We start from the raw sequence: 18,369 nt of genomic DNA, 5'->3' as shown, positions 1-18,369 counted from the left end.
TCCTTTTTCCGACTTAAAACCGTTTACTGACCTCACTGCCTCCTCTACCTTTTCTGCACCACATACAATTCTGTTAAGCGAGGTGGTTTCTCCGCTCCACGTTCTTCAGCCTCTCCTTCTCGGGCCCTGGAGGCCTCGCCGGCCGCCCCGCTCCCGCAGAGGCCGTGTTCTCTCCCCGGTCCTGGGATTCTGGAGAGCCCGCCCCGCTCCTTAGACCCCAGTCCCTCCCAGCCTTTTGTCCTTAAGTCTCCGCAGGCCGGTCCTTCTGACCTTCAGAGTGACTTTTCCCCTGATCCCTGGTGGCGGGAGGTGACCTGAGCCAGCCACGTGACACCCATGGTTCTTCGGCCCCAAATACCAGCCGCCGGAATTTGGCTCTGGCGGGAGGGCCTTTCTTATTCAGTCTCCTACCCTGTAGGAGTAGTGGGCGGAAGGCTGGATCAGGAGAAGCAGAGACAGCGACTCCTAGAGAAATGGAAAATTGAGAAAAGCATGTGGGACAAGTGATGGCAGTGAAGAGGATTGTGAGGAACTTGGAAGAGACAGCTTCATGGAAGAGAATGAGCCTTGTAGGGAGCCAGTGGGGAAAGGAGAGAAATTCAGAAAAAAGCAGGATCTCCGGAGAGTTAACGGTGAGCAACATAGGGAGGTGTGGTTGTTCATTCCGACTCTTTGCGAGCCCTGTATCTCCCAGAGTTTTCTCAAATCCATGTCTGCTGAGTCCAGGGATTGTATCTCACCATCTCATCCTCTGCCGCCCCCCTTCTGTAGCCTTCAAGGGAGAGGGGCTGTAAATCAGGGGTCCGAAAGAGGGCGACAGTGGAGACGCAGTTCACGGAGACAGCCCGCGAAGGCGATACTAGAGTTGGGCCCAGAGCAGCAATATCCTGCTGGGAGAGAAAGGGGACTCCTAGTGATTGGAGGAGCTGAGAAAAAAAGCGAGCTGAAAGGAAGCATAGCCACTTGGGAGTGCCAGAGAGTTGGGAGGAAGGGAGGGCAGAGATGGAGGAAGAAAGGCAGAAATGCAGGGAAATTGAGGCTCACCAGGGAGGTTGGAGAGAAAGCAACTTGAAGGCGCACAGATGACAGAGAGAGGCGGGATGGGAGGCAGGGAAGAAGTAGAGTGGAGGAAGGGACAGCAGGAGAGCAGAGATGAGAGCAGAGAAAGGGAGATGTAGAAAGAAGTAGGGAAACAGATCAACCAAATGAAGTGGAAACAGCTAGTGTGCAGGTGATGGTGGGGACTAGATCCAGAGAGTGCTGAAGCAGTTGGCTCAGAATTATTAAGTCGTCATACATTGATTTTGGACTTTAAAATCTAATGCAGATCTTGCTTCTTTAAATTGTACAGATAAGAATGAGAATTGCAAAGCTTCTGTCTGTGAGGCATGTGTATTTCGTAATTATTTGTATTAAAAGAGCATGCATGTGTAGAGCCTGTTGAGGTGGGGACTGGGGCAGGGACTTGATTCTCTCAGGTGTGGGTCACCCCCTTCCCTATTCCTGGTGAGGAGTAGAGGTATGTGAGAGAAAAAATGGGGCAAGAACTGACTGACTGAAAAGTTGCCTTTTCAAGCAACTTTCACCATGTTCTTTGTGATGGTTTTACTTTTGGCTTTCTGCTTTCTTTACATTTAATTTTCTTGTAGCTTGGGATAAAGATTTGTTCAATCAATGGCGACCTTGTAAACAATTCTGGAGATTTGTCTCACTTGGGATAACTTGGATGAATGTAGAGAATATTATGGTAAGTGAGTTAAGACAGCCAGGGAAAGACTGATATTATATGTCCTTCTATTTTATGGAATGGAAAAAAAATGAAACTCTCTAGCCCCAGAGGGTAGGATGGTGGTCGCTGGAAGGTCAGGAAGATAGGGAGATGTTGGTCAAAAGCTACAGACTTTGAGTTGTCAAATGAGTGTGTCCTGGGGAGGTATGCGCAGCATGCTGACTATAGTTAATCCTGTTCTGTTACTGCATGCTGGGAATTTGTCAGGAGAGTAGGTCGTCAGTGTTGTCACCACACACAGAACATGGGAATTTGGTGATGGATGTGTCCATTAGTGGTTTGTGATAAATATTTCAGTGTTCACATGTGTCACATGGTCACAGGGTGTATGGTATGTATACACATACTCCTTTGGTTTGTCGGTTCTCCCCCATCAGACACTCTCCTCAGGATCTCGAGTGGGGCCTCGCCCCAGGAATGTGCACAGAGCCTCAGATGATTCCGATCTGGATCCTGCATTGAGCACCAGGACTCTTAGCCTCCACTTCTGAGACTGAGATCAGGCCCTGGGGGCGGGGAGGGCACTCTGTTCTGAGTGGGGCTGAACCCCGCCTGCTGTGTGACCTGAGGGGAATCTTGGGGTGAGTGGAGGTGCCCCCTGCTGCTGTGTGCATGAGGCCTCACCAGGAGAGGAGTGTGATCCAAGGAAATTGTGGGAAAGTCCCTGTTGGACTGTGTGTGGTAGTTGATTGTCCTGAGTCCCTCCTGAGACAGTGGGCACAGAGGACTGTGTTCCTCCTGGTGAGGGCTTCCCTGGGTGTGTGGTTGGGGCTCAGGAAAGGGATGTGTTGACTCTAAGCTTTCGACAGCATGTTTTCAACTTTCATGATAGAACTGTGAAGGCTCATGGACGAAGAAGCCCAGAAGAGGAAAGAACAGGAGTCAGGCATGGCTGTTTCTCAGGTAAGGTCATATTCTCAGTGGATTCTCACACTGCCTTCCTGAAATGCCCTTCTCTGGACTCGCCAATTGTGTCTGACTCTGGAGTGTCTTGTCTGACTCCTGTACATGCACACTCACACGGCGCCTTCCCTCACGGCCTGTATCTCCACTTAGATCCCGTCTCCCCATGACCCGGTGACCTGGCCCTTGTGAGGAGGCTCCCCTGGACACTGTCCTGGGCAGGTCTTCTCACCCATGGGCCTCGGTGCTTTTGGGCAGCAGGGACTGTTTAGGGCCCATCTGGATGCGCTGTCTGCTCTTTGTCAACCAGGGTAAGCTGTATGTGGACCTCAGGTATTAACATGTACAGTACACGGTAAAATCTGCAACAGAGGCCAATGAGTGGAAATCAGTTCTGACTTTTTATAGTACATTTAAAACTAAATGAGCACCTCCTTGAAAAGTTAAGTGTTTGGGAAGGGAATGGAGCGTTCAGAAAGAGATGTCAGGGCTAGGGAGTGTTTTGTGACACCATCTAATTTAAACTGTAAAATCAGGCTTACTGATTTTTTTTCTTTTTTTTTTTTTTGACCACATGATGCAGCTTCCAGGGTCTTAGTTCGCTGCATAGGGATCGAACATGAAACCCTGCAGTGGAAGTGAGGGATCTTAACCACTGGACCATGAGGGAATTTTCCAACTTTACTAATCTTGATTCCATATTTTCTTAATGGAATAAAATACTAATTTTGGATTTTGTTAATAAGTACATACCTAAAATTAAGGATAAAAATCACATTCTGTTCTTTAAAATATGTTTATTTCCTGTACTGTATCTTCATTGCTTCAGTGTCTTTTCCCTGGTTCTGGCGAGTAGTGGCCACATGGTTGCAGTGCGCACGCTTCTCATTGCAATGGCTTCTCTTCTCTTGCAGCCGAGGCTCTAGAGCGCGCTGGCTTCAGTAGTTTCACCTACTGTGCTCTAGAGCTCTGGCTCAGGAATTGAGACTCATGGGCTTAGTTGCCTTCAGCATGTGGGCTCTCAGACCAGGCAACAACCCACATCTCTTGCATTGCCCAGTGGATTCTTGACCACTTACTGTAGGGAGACCCAGATATTTTTAAATACAGGTATTTTATGAAGATTGGAGGAAATCTTCTGTATGTTATTTTCTGCTTGTATTACTTTTAAGTTTTTTTGAACTAGAATAAGATAATGTTGAGGACTTCCCTGGTGGTACAGTGGCTAAGAATGTGCCTGCCAATGTAGGGTGCACGGGTTCCATCCCAGGTCCCGGAAGATGTCTCAGAGCAACTAAGCCCATGGGCCACAACTACTGAGCCTGTGCTCTAGAGCCCGGGAGCCATAACTACAGAAGCCCGCACTCTCTAGAGCCTGTGCTCCAAAACAAGAGAAGCCACTGCAGTGAGAAGCCCCGGCACTGCAGCTGCAACTAGAGAAAGCCCACTCAGAGCAACGAAGACCCAACATAAGCAAAACAAATAAGCTTTAAAAAAGAAATAGAATGTTGACAAAGTTACTGAATGAAGAAGTAACATGAAAGAAGAGAATGGGAACCCACTGCAGTATTCTTGCCTGGAAAATTCCATGGTTAGAGGAGTTGGTGGGCTGCCATCAGCGGGGTTGCAGTCTGGCATGAGTAAGCAGGTAAAGACAACTTCCACACACAGCAGATTGAGGTCTGGAAAATAAATCTAAGCATCTAACTTTCCTCTTGCAGATTCTTCAGACACTTCCGGTATCTTTTGGATTAAAGTTCTAAATCCATAGATCTTGCATAAATAAGCTGCTACCTGGCATCACCCCATCTACATTCCCTGTGTCCCAGTCAGATTTTCTGTTCAGTAATATCTTCCTGCCTCAGAGCTGGCACTCAGGCTGTCCTTTGTCCTTGCAGCACTCTTCCATTTCCCACCTTGCCAATCCTAAGTGTTTCTTCCTCTCACAGACCTTGTGTGATTTCTCAATGTAGGTGAAGACTTTCTGTTTAATCTTGTCTTGGCACCGGCCCTGTGTCAGGCATTTATTTCGATAGTAGCGTTAAACGTGTGGATTGGCTGGCTGGCTGCCAGATTGTAAGCTCCGTCATGTTCACTGCTGTATTTCAAGTTTGAGTTGCAAAGCTAACACTGAGTGAATTTTGATAGAATGAAAGAAAAAAAATAAAGATAACTCCTCTTGTTTCAAGCAATTGTGTGTTTACACATGCATGCATGAATGCATGGATATGTAACTCCATGGTTTTATTACTAAAACATCATCTTATAAATAATGGTGTATGCTTTGTAGCAGTTTCAGTTGTGTCCTAAGTGTATTTCATGGCGTTAATTTTTTTCTGCATCATCACATGAATGATGTAAGTTGTGGTAAGTTTTTGACATTGTGTGGGTTGTGATGGGAGAGGATGTGACCCTGTATCATGCCCATTTATGCTGTTCTGTTTTATTTCAGCTTCCTTGAACTTGTTTCAAGTATTCTCAGGGAACTCTCTGAATGCTCTTTCCTTCTCTGGTAGTTAACTGGTTGATTCTTTAGGTTCAGTTGTCTCTGCCAACCACCTGAGCTCAGGTGCTGTTGCCTCATTTCTTAACTGTTTGATCTGTGTGATTTCTTAGAGTGACAGAGTTTTCTCCCCAGTAAGCTGGACACAGATCTTTCTCTAACGTGCTGTGTGTTGATGACAAGTTCATCCGTGTGACGTCTTTAGAGTAACGCTTAGTGAGCAGGACGTGCTGACGCACCTGTTGTCATCATCACAATGTGTGTTCTTTTAAAGTCACTGTGGACCTTGTCGTCTGAAGAGACCAGTCTTGCTGTAACTCATCTAGATAGTGAGACTGTGTCACTCCGTGTGTTGAATGTAACACTTCTGCATACACAACCCAGTGTTGGTTTTAATATGTGTATTTTTGATGTATTGTCCACATACATGACAAATTCATGTTGATTGCAGGATATCATAATCTTAGAAAAAAGAGGAAATTGGAAATTAGATTAGAGACCAACAGTTTGCTTCAAGCAGCTTTTAATGGATCTATCAGAATATTACTTCAACTGAATTGAGCTTTACCCCTCTCACCTCTTTTCATTTTGTGTGAAACAAAGAACCCTCCTCAGGGCCTGTTGGTGAAATGTGTTTTCATTTCAGGCACAGTTGACCTTCAAGGATGTGTTCATAGATTTCACTCCCAAGGAGTGGGAATGCCTGGACCCTGCCCAGAGGACCTTGTACAAGGACGTGATGGTGGAGACCCTCAGGAATCTGCTGTCTGTAGGTGAGGATCACTTCCCCTGAAGTGGGGATCTGCCCTGGGCTACCTCTGCATGTTCCCTCTGTACCTTTTGAGATCCCCTGTTTTTCTTGATTAAACTCAAAACCTTGTGGACTCCCACATATAAAGCTTCGTGATTGGCATCAGGAGTTTAAACTTGTCTTTCCTTCTGGTGACCTGCCAATGTGTGATACACAAGGAGCTTTTTCAGAACTTGAGCATTTATAGAGCTGATTTCAAACTTTGAAACATCCAGTTGCCTGTTTTCTAGCCCTGTGATCTTGGTTCAGTAGTTCTTAGAGAGGAACTAGATACCTGCTGCATATTGTACTGTACGTTATACTGTTCCCTGTGCATTCAGAAGGAGGCAGATAGTAAATTTATTTGTGAAGTATTTTTCCGTTGGTTTATAATGTCCTCACTCCTTGGCTGACAAAAGAGCTGGATTCTACACCTACCAGTGCAGGAGACACAGGTTTGATCCTTGCTCTGGGAAGATCCCACATGTCACAGAGCAGCTATACCTGTGTGCCTCGATATGGATATGTAACTCTATGGTTTTATTACAGAAACATCGTCTCATAAATAATGGTGTATGATTTGTGGCAGTTTCAGTTCTGTCTTAAGTGTATTTCATGGCGGTAAATTTTTTCTGCATCATCACATGAATGATGTAAATTGTAGCAAGATAATCGACATTGTGTGGGTTGTGATGGGAGAGGGTGGGACCCTGTCTCATGACAATTATTGTGTTCTGTTGTATTTCAGCTTCCTTGAACTTGTTTCAGATATTGTCAGGGCATGCTCTGTGGATGCTCTTTCCTTCTCTGGTTGTTAACTAGTTGATTCTTCAGGTTCAGTTGTCACTCCCAACCACCTGAGCTCACGTGCTGTTGCCTCATTTCTTAACTGTTTGATCTGAGCGATTTCCTTTTTTTTTTTTTTGAGTCATTTCTTAGAGTGACAGAATTTACTCTTGCCACAGCAAGTAAGGAGCACAAGCACTGCAACTGCAGCCTAGCCCCTACTTGCTGAACTTGGAGAGACGACCAAGCAGCAGCGAACACTCCCCTGAGCCAAAAGAAATGAATACACCAATGTATTAAGAATAACAGATACACTTATTAAGGAAAAGAGAGGTTGTTTTCTGGAAGAAGCCACAGTATGTGGCATTACTTGTGAGTAGGAAGTTCTGTTTCTGATCTGAACGTTATCTCCATTCTTGTGGCACAAAGAGGAAGACCCCTGGATTGTGGAGAAGGTGCTAATAGCGAAAATCCAGATGAGTGGGAAAGTATCAACAGTGTGATCACAGGTCAGCTGTCACAAGGACAGAGAGGAAGCCGCACCATCCATGGGGTTTGGGAAACTCTCCAAGGGGGAGAGTTCTGTGAGAAAACAGATGTTTAATGTTTGTGAATCTCACAGGAGGTTTTTCTTCTCCCTAACTGACGGCTCTGTTCTTCGACATGCGAAACGTACAGCGCCCTCCAGTGGAGCTGTAGCACCCACAGAGATGAAGGCGAGGTCTTTGGTTTTGGCCTGTCCTGGGTCTTTTGTGCTGTGCGGACTTCTGTCTGCTGGAGACGAGTGAGGGCTCCTCTGTAGTTGCGGGGAGCGCGGTTTCTCATTGTGGTGGTTTCTTTAGTTGTGAAGCACGGGCCCTGGGCACACGGGCGTGAGTAGTTTTGCCCTACACGCTCACTATCTGTAGTTCATCAACTTATTCTCTGTGACATGTGAGATCTTCGCAGAACAAGAATAGAACCCATGCCTCCCGCATTACTAAGCAGATTCTTACCATGGAGCCACCTGGGTGTTAGGGAAATTAAATAAATAGTCTTGTTTAGGCTTCAAGATAAAGCAGTGCATTCCTCTGACCTTGCTTCTAACCTGCCTGGAAACTGCCCTGAGTGTGAATGTCCTGACTGTCTTCAGTGAGTGCAAGGCTTGCAGCAGCATAGATAAGATAGGGGACAAATCTTGAGATTGTTCAGCCTTTGCAGGGGCCCTTGCCAACCAAGCCCCAGGCTTAGCACCATCCAAGTTGACTCCTGGATCCTCTTCTCTGCCTACCGTGAGGTAAATAAAGGTTAACTTAAAACTGTCTAAAGAGAAGTTCCAACTGGAAGAAGAAATACGCTATTGGTGAGGATGATTATCCATGTTACAATGTCACATTATATTTTGGCTGATCAAATCTATACTTTTTAAGTTGACTCTCTTTAGCCGGACCACAGCTCCAGTAGTGTCCCCCACTGCCCTTTCTCTCTCCATGATCTGTCCTGTTGTGGCCTTTCACCCCTGCCAACCCCTCCTTCTCCCTCTCCATCAGCTGGTCCCCTTCTGATGGCCCCTGTCTCTCAGTAGGAAGGGGAGCCCAGGTTTCCCCACTCTAGCAAATTTGTTTGCCCCTTTAGAGTCTTCTGATCAAAGACCCCATCTTCCTGGAGGGACATTCCAAGATTTTTATCAGTCTTTCTGGCCCTGTTACCACAGTCAATTTGAGCACTATTCGATCTGTATTTTAGCCATAAAGGTATGACTACAGAAAGGAAAGATAACTTGTTTGAAACAGGATGGCAATGATATTGTTTAGACTCTGGAGAAAACTGGTTAAGATGGATTTTTTTTTTTCCTTTGAAAGTGCAAAACTGTTTCTTTTTACATGTGGAATTAAAAACAGCAAGCTTGTTAAAAAGGCCTGCCCCCCAAAAAACTTAAAGTTAACCTTTGCCAGGGCTTCCCAGATGACTCTAGTGGTAAAGAACCTGCCAGCCCTAGGGAGAGACATAGGAGACGTGGATTTGACCCTGGGTAGGGAAGATCCCCTGGAGGAGTGAATGGCAACCCACTCCAGTATTCTTGCCTGGAGAGTCCCACCATGGACAGAGGAGCCTGGTGGGCTAGAGTCCATGGGGTTGCAGGGAGTTGGACAGGCATTAAGTGACCCTGCATAGCATGCAACCTTTGCCATGTCCTTGAAACATGTAACCTATTTTCCCAGAGATTTCAGTCTTGGGCAAATTAGAATTTTAAACCATGGTGTGGGTGCTGGGAAGAAAAGGGTGAAAGAGGCATTTTAAATCTCAAGCAGGAAAGTACGAGAGCTCTCATGTCTGTCGATCTGCATGTATGTTTGTCTCAGTGTGTGTCTTTGTTTTTGGATAATATTGCTGAGGTTAATTTGTAAATGAGCTCTAATTCAATTGTTTGTAAGAAAAAAAAAAAAGGACAAATCAAACCATTTCAAGAGAATTTAACTTAAGTGAATTTCAGGTTCATGTGAACTGGGAAATATTCAATATTAAATATCTAGTATTAATGTTTGTTTGCTAATCTAATTAAGACATGTCTTGAGTCTTCAACATTGTCTAATACTTTTATTGTGCCTAGGTTTACATTAAGTAAGTTAGTGAACAGTTAAAGTAACTGGAGTGAAGACACTTTTAAGGAAAGAATGCAAATGCGATTGGAGCTTTTAGAGAAACTCTGTTAGGAAAGATTATACTTTAGAAATATCTGTCTGAAATAGTCTCTCCAGATTTGAATAACCTGAATTTTTAGGGTTGTGCTAAACTAAGTGATGAAAGTTCATTGAATATATATGTCATTTCCAAATAAAGTAAGATTCTGAAACACAGATTACTGAAAACTCATTTCCTCTTACAGACAAACTGAAGAGATTTTGGACTTTTAATGAATACGTTTGGTGCCACCCTGAGATGTTCTCTATAAGAAAGCAGATATTCTTAGACATTATCACTGGTATTTATGTTCACCAGTCTACAAAATGCTAATATAATGGACTGCTCATGGTTGCTTAAGGAAAGCAAGATGTGTGTTTTTAGTAAGAAAGGGATGAGAAATGTGGGCCAATCACCTTGCTTTGTCCACCCTGGTTAATTTGTCTCAGGACCCTCCCCTTCCCTACACAGGTACACCCTGGATCTTGAAGTAAAGGCTTCTTAGAGGAGGAAAACTCATTTTTCCTGGAATGATCCTCTGACTTTTACCTCCAAGGAGCCTTTCTGCATTTGTGTACTGTATCTCTTATCAGACAGGGTTTTTCCTTTCTTTGTCCTTGCCACGATTATTCCCCTGAATTAAGAGACAAACTGGCTGTTTACCCTGTTTTTGTTGACTGTAAATTCCTCAACCTGAGCCGACCTATCTCTTATCTCAGGGCATGCAAAGAGGAGGTTAGCTGATTGTAGATGTCCAACCTGCAGCCCATCCAACTCCTACCTCAAAATTACATTTTATTAAGGAAAATGGAAAGTACTTCTGACTTAGAGGTGGCTGTTTCTAAATGAACAAAGTGTTTGTTTTTTTGTTTGTTTTTTTTTAAGAAAAGAGAGAGGTTTCATGGAAAGTGGACTCCAAGAAAAGAGGTCCCAAAAGGCAAGGTCTTTATATTTTCTGCAACAATCTGTCATTTGACTCCTGTCAATTTTGTTGCTTGAATTTGGGTAGCATGTGATGAGGTGTTTCAAAGGGATTTACTTCGCCTTGTTCCCCTCCTGTGGTAATTCGTGCTGTTAGGTGGCATAGACTGTTGTGTGTTTTATAGAAAATATCAGAAGTTACTTTTTTTTTTTTGCTGTGCCACATGGTACTCTGGTTCTTAGTTGCCCGTTCATGGAGAGATTTTGTGCCCCCTACAGGGGAAGCACATAGTCCTAACTACTGGACCACCAGGGAGTTTGACTCAAAGGTTACTTTTGCTTAAAATATATGTAAGTTTTCAAGTTACATTCCTTTATCTTCATAACAGTATGTTTAAAAATTTATTAAAATTTATTTGTTTTTATCTTCACTGGGTTTTTGTTGCTTCGGGGGCTTTTCTCTACTTGCAGCGAGCAAGGGCTACCCTCTAGTTACAGTGCCTGTACTTCTCATTCTAGTGGATTCTCTTGTTGCAATGCATGGTCTCTGTGTGTTTGCTCAGTAGTTGTGACTCCCCAGCTCTAGAGCACAGAATCATCACCTGTGGCCTGCAGGCTTAATTGTTCTCAGGCATGTGGGAGTTTCCCGGATCAGGGATCAAACCTGTGTGCCCTGCACTAGCAGATGGATTCTTTACCTCTGAGCCACAAGGGAAGCCCCAAAGATTGTTCCTTTACATGTATGTTGGAGCCAATGAACTGGGTGAGTTTAAGTTACTGTGTAGGTACGGAGTTGATGTATTGAATGATCATTGTATAAGTAGAGAATGTTTCACATATTTTTTGTGTTTTAAAAATGATGGTCTTTTTGTATTACACAATATAACTGACATTAACCACTTGTTAATGTCATAAAATGCTTATATATCTATCTACTGATAGATTTCTAAGAGGTATTTAGAAAAGTGTTTATTTTTTAATTTTTTAAATTATTTTAGGGAATTCTCTGACAGTCCAGTGGATAGGATTCAGTAGTTTCACTGCAGCAAGCCTGGAGTTAATCCATGGTCAGGGAACCAAGATCTCATAAGCCACATGGTCCAACAACAACAAAAATTATATATATATATATATATGCATATATATATATAGTTTACAGAATTTTTTATTTTCTCAATGCAGTATTTGTTGAACAGTTTCTAACTGCCTTTTTTGTTTTTACATTATTCATTAGAATGCTTCTTTTGCATTGTTTACCATTCCAGTGTATTGCCTCTTTGATGCTTGTTTGCTCAGTTGCTCAGTCCAATCTGACTCCTTGTGATCTCAGGGACTGTAGCCCACCAAGCTTTCCTATCCAAGGAAGTTTTTTCAGGCAGGAATAGTGCACTGGGTTGTGATTTCCTGCTCCAGGGGATCTTTCTGACCCAGGGATTGTAGCCCCCTGTGCCGCGTCGTCTGCATTGGCAGGCAGTTTCTTTACCACTGAGTCACCTCTCTAGTCCTGTATGTTCTTCACCATTTAAACATGTATAAGGATGCATAAAGTGTGTACAATATACCATTATTTTCTCCTCAATTATGAGAGAGCAATGTGTTTAGGACAAAGTAGGATGGGCTTTGAGGTCATGGTGGGGAAATATGTTTTCTTTGTGAACTGACATGAGTTTGCATTAAATGAATGTTTTCTGATTGTGTTTGAAACTACACTACCCTAAAATTAATTTGAATTGCATATGATCACTCCTTTTTAAAGAGTTCTATTCCTTTAGTGTTGTATAGTTTTAAGATCATCATTGCGAAGATTCATAATTTTTTTCAGGACGAATATGACTCATGGTATAATGTCATGTGTTCAACAAGAAATAATTTATTTATGAATTGTTACTAATAGAATACCTGTGGTTCTTTATGTCTTGTAGATATGTCTCACATAGATAAGATCAAGAAATTACAGGCAAAAGTAAACAGTGGTAAAGGGGAGATTTTTCAAAGAGTGATGTTTGGAAGAGCTGAACGCCTTGAAATCAAAGATTTTCACCTGAGGGACATCCAGGAAAATATACATGACTTTGATTGTCTGTGGACAGATGATGAAAGAAATGACAAAGGAATGTCTACATCCCATAACAAAAACCTCACTGATGGAAGACATCATCGTAGTAGAAGTGATGTAGGAAAGAGACCTTTTGAGAGGCACGGATCAAGCTTTCAGAAAAAATTGCAGGTGGTACAATCTGAAGGGATAATTTCTGAATGTAGTCAAGTTGTGACAAATGTCAGGGCCACAGGTTTACCACCTCAGAGAACTCGTAATGTCTGCAAAGGCTTTTCTCATAAACATGAGAACGGTGTTATGCATCCTTCGGAACTGTTACCAGGCCATGAAACACAAAAGAAAAGACCTTACAAATGTAATGAGTGTGACATAACCTTTCTTCGGGACTCAGAACTCACTGGACATCAAAGAATCCATACAGGAGGAAAACCATATAAATGCGACATGTGTGGAAAGGCTTTTAATCAAACTACAAAACTTGCAGTTCATTGGAGAATTCATACTGGAGAGAAACCATATAAATGTGATGTATGTGGCAAGGCCTTTAATCAGTCTACACATTTTGCAGTTCATCGGAGAATTCATACTGGAGAGAAACCATATAAATGTGATGTATGTGGCAAAGGCTTTAGTGAAACTTCAAGCCTTGCAGTTCATCGGAGAGTTCATACTGGAGAGAAGCCATATAAATGTCGTGTCTGTGGCAAGTCCTTTAGTTCAAATTCAACCCTTGCAGTTCATCAGAGAATTCATACTGGAGAGAAACCACATAAATGTGATGTATGTGGCAAAGGCTTTAGTATAACTTCAAGCCTTGCAGTTCATCGGAGAATTCATACTGGAGAGAAGCCATATAAATGTGATGTGTGTGGCAAGGCGTTTACTCATACTGGACATCTTGCTGATCATCAGAGAGTTCATACTGGAGAGAAACCATATAAATGCGATGTATGTGGCAAAGGCTTTAGTATAAGTTCAAGCCTTGCAGTTCATCAGAGAGTTCATACTGGAGAGAAGCCATATAAATGTCATGTATGTGGCAAGTCCTTTAGTTCAAATTCAAGCCTTGCAGTTCATTGGAGAATTCATACTGGAGAGAAACCATATAAATGTGATATATGTGGCAGAGCCTTTAGTCAAGCTGCAAATCTTGCAGTTCATCAGAGAATTCATACTGGAGAGAAACCATATAAATGTGATGTATGTGGCAAGGCTTTTAATCAGTCTTCACATCTTGCAGTTCATCGGAGAGTTCATACTGGAGAGAAACCATATAAATGTGATGCATGTGGCAAAGGCTTTAGTGAAACTTCAAGGCTTGCAATTCATCGGAGGATTCATACTGGAGAGACACCATATAAATGTGATGTGTGTGGCAAGGTGTTTGCTCATACTGGACATCTTGCTGTTCATCAGAGAGTTCATACTGGAGACAAACCTTATAAATGTGATGTATGTGGCAAAGGCTTTAGTGAAACTTCAAGCCTTGCAGTTCATCGGAGAGTTCATACTGGAGAGAAGCCATATAAATGTGATGTATGTGGCAAGGCCTTTAATCGATCTACACATCTTGCAGTTCATCAGAGAATTCATACTGGAGAGAAACCATATAAATGTGATGTATGTGGCAAAGGCTTTATTGAAACTTCAAGCCTTGTAGTTCATCAGAGAGTTCATACTGGAGAAAAGCCATATAAATGTGATGTATGTGGCAAGTCCTTTAGGTCAAATTCAACCCTTGCAGTTCATCGGAGAATTCATACTGGAGAGAAACCACATAAATGTGATGTATGTGGCAAAGGCTTTAGTATAACTTCAAGCCTTGCAGTTCATCGGAGAACTCATACTGGAGAGAAGCCATATAAATGTGATGTGTGTGGCAAGGCGTTTACTCGTACTGGACATCTTGCTGATCATCAGAGAGTTCATACTGGAGAGAAACCATATAAATGCGATGTATGTGGCAAAGGCTTTAGTATAAGTTCAAGCCTTGCAGTTCATCGGAGAATTCATACTGGAGAGAAGCCATATAAATGTGATGTGTGTGGCAAGGCGTTTACTCGTACTGGACATCTTGCTGTTCATCAGAGAGTTCATACTGGAGAGAAACCATATAAATGCTATGTATGTGGCAAAGGCTTTAGTGAAACTTCAAGGCTTGCAGTTCGTCAGAAAATTCATACTGGAGAGAAACCATGTAAATGTGGTGTGTGTGATCACTGCTTTCAACAAAGTACACACCTTGAAAATCATCAGAGAATTCATACCGGAGTGAAACCATATAAGTGTGATGTTTCTGGAAAGGACTTTAGTCAAACTGCAAGCCTTGCAGTTCCTCAGAGAATTCCTTCTGGAGAGAAGCCATACAAATGCAATGTATGTGACAAGGCGTTTCGTCATACTGGAAGCCTTACTGTTCATCAGAGACTTCATACTGGAGTGAAACCATATAAATGTGATGTGTGTGGCAGGACTTTTAGAGTAAATTCACACCTTGCTGTTCATTTGAGAGTACATACTGGAGAGAAACAATATAAATGTGATGTATGTGGCAAGGTCTTTAATGAAGCTGCAAAGCTTGCAGTTCATCAGAGATTCCATATGGGAGAGAAACCATATAAATGTGATATATGTGGCAGAGCCTTTAGTCAAGCTGCAAATCTTGCAGTTCATCGGAGAATTCATACTGGAGAGACACCATATAAATGTGATGTGTGTGGCAAGGTGTTTACTCGTACTGGACATCTTGCTGTTCATCAGAGAGTTCATACTGGAGAGAAGCCATATAAATGTCATGTATGTGGCAAAGGCTTTATTGAAACTTCAAGCCTTGTAGTTCATCGGAGAGTTCATACTGGAGAGAAGCCATATAAATGTGATGTATGTGGCAAAGGCTTTATTCAAACTTCAAGCCTTGTAGTTCATCGGAGAGTTCATACTGGAGAGAAGCCATATAAATGTCGTGTCTGTGGCAAGTCCTTTAGTTCAAATTCAAGCCTTGCAGTTCATTGGAGAATTCATACTGGAGAGAAACCATATAAATGTGATATATGTGGCAGAGCCTTTAGTCAAGCTGCAAATCTTGCAGTTCATCAGAGAATTCATACTGGAGAGAAACCATATAAATGTGATGTATGTGGCAAGGCTTTTAATCAGTCTTCACATCTTGCAGTTCATCGGAGAGTTCATACTGGAGAGAAACCATATAAATGTGATGCATGTGGCAAAGGCTTTAGTGAAACTTCAAGGCTTGCAATTCATCGGAGGATTCATACTGGAGAGACACCATATAAATGTGATGTGTGTGGCAAGGTGTTTGCTCATACTGGACATCTTGCTGTTCATCAGAGAGTTCATACTGGAGACAAACCTTATAAATGTGATGTATGTGGCAAAGGCTTTAGTGAAACTTCAAGCCTTGCAGTTCATCGGAGAGTTCATACTGGAGAGAAGCCATATAAATGTGATGTATGTGGCAAGGCCTTTAATCGATCTACACATCTTGCAGTTCATCAGAGAATTCATACTGGAGAGAAACCATATAAATGTGATGTATGTGGCAAAGGCTTTATTGAAACTTCAAGCCTTGTAGTTCATCAGAGAGTTCATACTGGAGAAAAGCCATATAAATGTGATGTATGTGGCAAGTCCTTTAGGTCAAATTCAACCCTTGCAGTTCATCGGAGAATTCATACTGGAGAGAAACCACATAAATGTGATGTATGTGGCAAAGGCTTTAGTATAACTTCAAGCCTTGCAGTTCATCGGAGAACTCATACTGGAGAGAAGCCATATAAATGTGATGTGTGTGGCAAGGCGTTTACTCGTACTGGACATCTTGCTGATCATCAGAGAGTTCATACTGGAGAGAAACCATATAAATGCGATGTATGTGGCAAAGGCTTTAGTATAAGTTCAAGCCTTGCAGTTCATCAGAGAATTCATACTGGAGAGAAGCCATATAAATGTGATGTGTGTGGCAAGGCGTTTACTCGTACTGGACATCTTGCTGTTCATCAGAGAGTTCATACTGGAGAGAAACCATATAAATGCTATGTATGTGGCAAAGGCTTTAGTGAAACTTCAAGGCTTGCAGTTCGTCAGAAAATTCATACTGGAGAGAAACCATGTAAATGTGTGTGTGATCACTGCTTTCAACAAAGTACACACCTTGAAAATCATCAGAGAATTCATACCGGAGTGAAACCATATAAGTGTGATGTTTCTGGAAAGGACTTTAGTCAAACTGCAAGCCTTGCAGTTCCTCAGAGAATTCCTTCTGGAGAGAAGCCATACAAATGCAATGTATGTGACAAGGCGTTTCGTCATACTGGAAGCCTTACTGTTCATCAGAGACTTCATACTGGAGTGAAACCATATAAATGTGATGTGTGTGGCAGGACTTTTAGAGTAAATTCACACCTTGCTGTTCATTTGAGAGTACATACTGGAGAGAAACAATATAAATGTGATGTATGTGGCAAGGTCTTTAATGAAGCTGCAAAGCTTGCAGTTCATCAGAGATTCCATATGGGAGAGAAACCATATAAATGTGATATACGTGGCAGAGCCTTTAGTCAAGCTGCAAATCTTGCAGTTCATCGGAGAATTCATACTGGAGAGACACCATATAAATGTGATGTGTGTGGCAAGGTGTTTACTCGTACTGGACATCTTGCTGTTCATCAGAGAGTTCATACTGGAGAGAAGCCATATAAATGTCATGTATGTGGCAAAGGCTTTATTGAAACTTCAAGCCTTGTAGTTCATCGGAGAGTTCATACTGGAGAGAAGCCATATAAATGTGATGTATGTGGCAAAGGCTTTATTCAAACTTCAAGCCTTGTAGTTCATCGGAGAGTTCATACTGGAGAGAAGCCATATAAATGTCGTGCCTGTGGCAAGTCGTTTAGGTCAAATTCAACCCTTGCAGTTCATCGGAGAATTCATACTGGAGAGAAGCCATATAAATGTGATGTGTGTGGCAAGGCGTTTACTCGTACTGGACATCTTGCTGATCATCAGAGAGTTCATACTGGAGAGAAACCGTATAAATGCGATGTATGTGGCAAAGGCTTTAGTATAAGTTCAAACCTTGCAGTTCATCGGAGAATTCATACTGGAGAGAAGCCATATAAATGTGATGTGTGTGGCAAGGCGTTTACTCGTACTGGACATCTTGCTGTTCATCAGAGAGTTCATACTGGAGAGAAATCTTAAAAATGTGATGTGTGGCGGCAAGTACTTTAATCAGACTGCAAAACTTGTTCTTCATTGGAGAATTCATACTGGAGAGAAACCATATATATGTGGTGTATGTGGCAAGGTGTTTGTTTGTACTGTTAACCTTGGTATTCATCAGAGAGTTCATACGGGAGAGAAACCAGATAAATGAGGTATATGTGGCAGGGCTTTCAGTGTGAATGCAAACTTTGCAGTTCATCAGAGAATTCTTACTGGAGAGAGCCTTAGAAATATAAGAATTGTGACAAACCATTTAGGCACAGTCATCCATAACATCATCAGGCAGTTCAGACAGGAGAGAAACCATATAAATATGATGTATATGGCCGGTGCTTTACTTGAAATGACGAACTTAGAATCCATCGGAGAATTCATACTAAAGAGAAACATTAGAAATGTGACAGTTGTGAGAAACATTTTATTAAAAAAATTTTTGTTGTTAGTATATTACTACAGTTTATTAAATAATGACACAAGATTTATGCCACATTTTCCAACAGTGTTTAAATAAAGAGTTCAAAATATAAAGGCTTATGAAAACTTTTATAGTCTTTATATAACAATAAACACTATTTCTGGTGTATGAATAATTACAGAAAACAGAAGCCATTCTTTATATCACAATCAGCCAAACTTAGCCATCAATGATTACACAAATCCACAAGCAAACAAACAATAAAAACCCCCACTTTCTTCATTTGGGTTATGAAAGC

The 18,369-nt window shown here is 42.2% G+C and overlaps 2 protein-coding genes across 3 annotated transcripts in view; both read left to right on the top strand.

Annotated features, from left to right (window-relative positions):
* LOC122689686 (zinc finger protein 160-like) overlaps positions 1-18,369 on the top strand; it is a 125,028-nt gene that overhangs the window by 54,479 nt on the left and 52,180 nt on the right. The gene's annotated exons all lie outside the window — the stretch shown is intronic.
* Positions 389-18,096, top strand: LOC122689283 (zinc finger protein 91-like). Its single transcript, XM_043895569.1, has 6 exons — positions 389-632; positions 1,650-1,747; positions 2,622-2,692; positions 5,842-5,957; positions 12,991-14,529; positions 14,614-18,096. The coding sequence occupies exons 3-6, from the start codon at positions 2,636-2,638 to the stop codon at positions 17,630-17,632; spliced, it is 4,731 nt and encodes a 1,576-aa protein (XP_043751504.1). The 5' UTR covers positions 389-632; positions 1,650-1,747; positions 2,622-2,635; the 3' UTR covers positions 17,633-18,096.

This window comes from Cervus elaphus, chromosome 4 (assembly GCF_910594005.1).
Source record: "Cervus elaphus chromosome 4, mCerEla1.1, whole genome shotgun sequence".
Lineage (NCBI taxonomy): Eukaryota > Metazoa > Chordata > Mammalia > Artiodactyla > Cervidae > Cervus > Cervus elaphus.
Note: the sequence above shows the minus strand (reverse complement) of the source record. Positions and strands in the feature narration are given on the sequence as shown.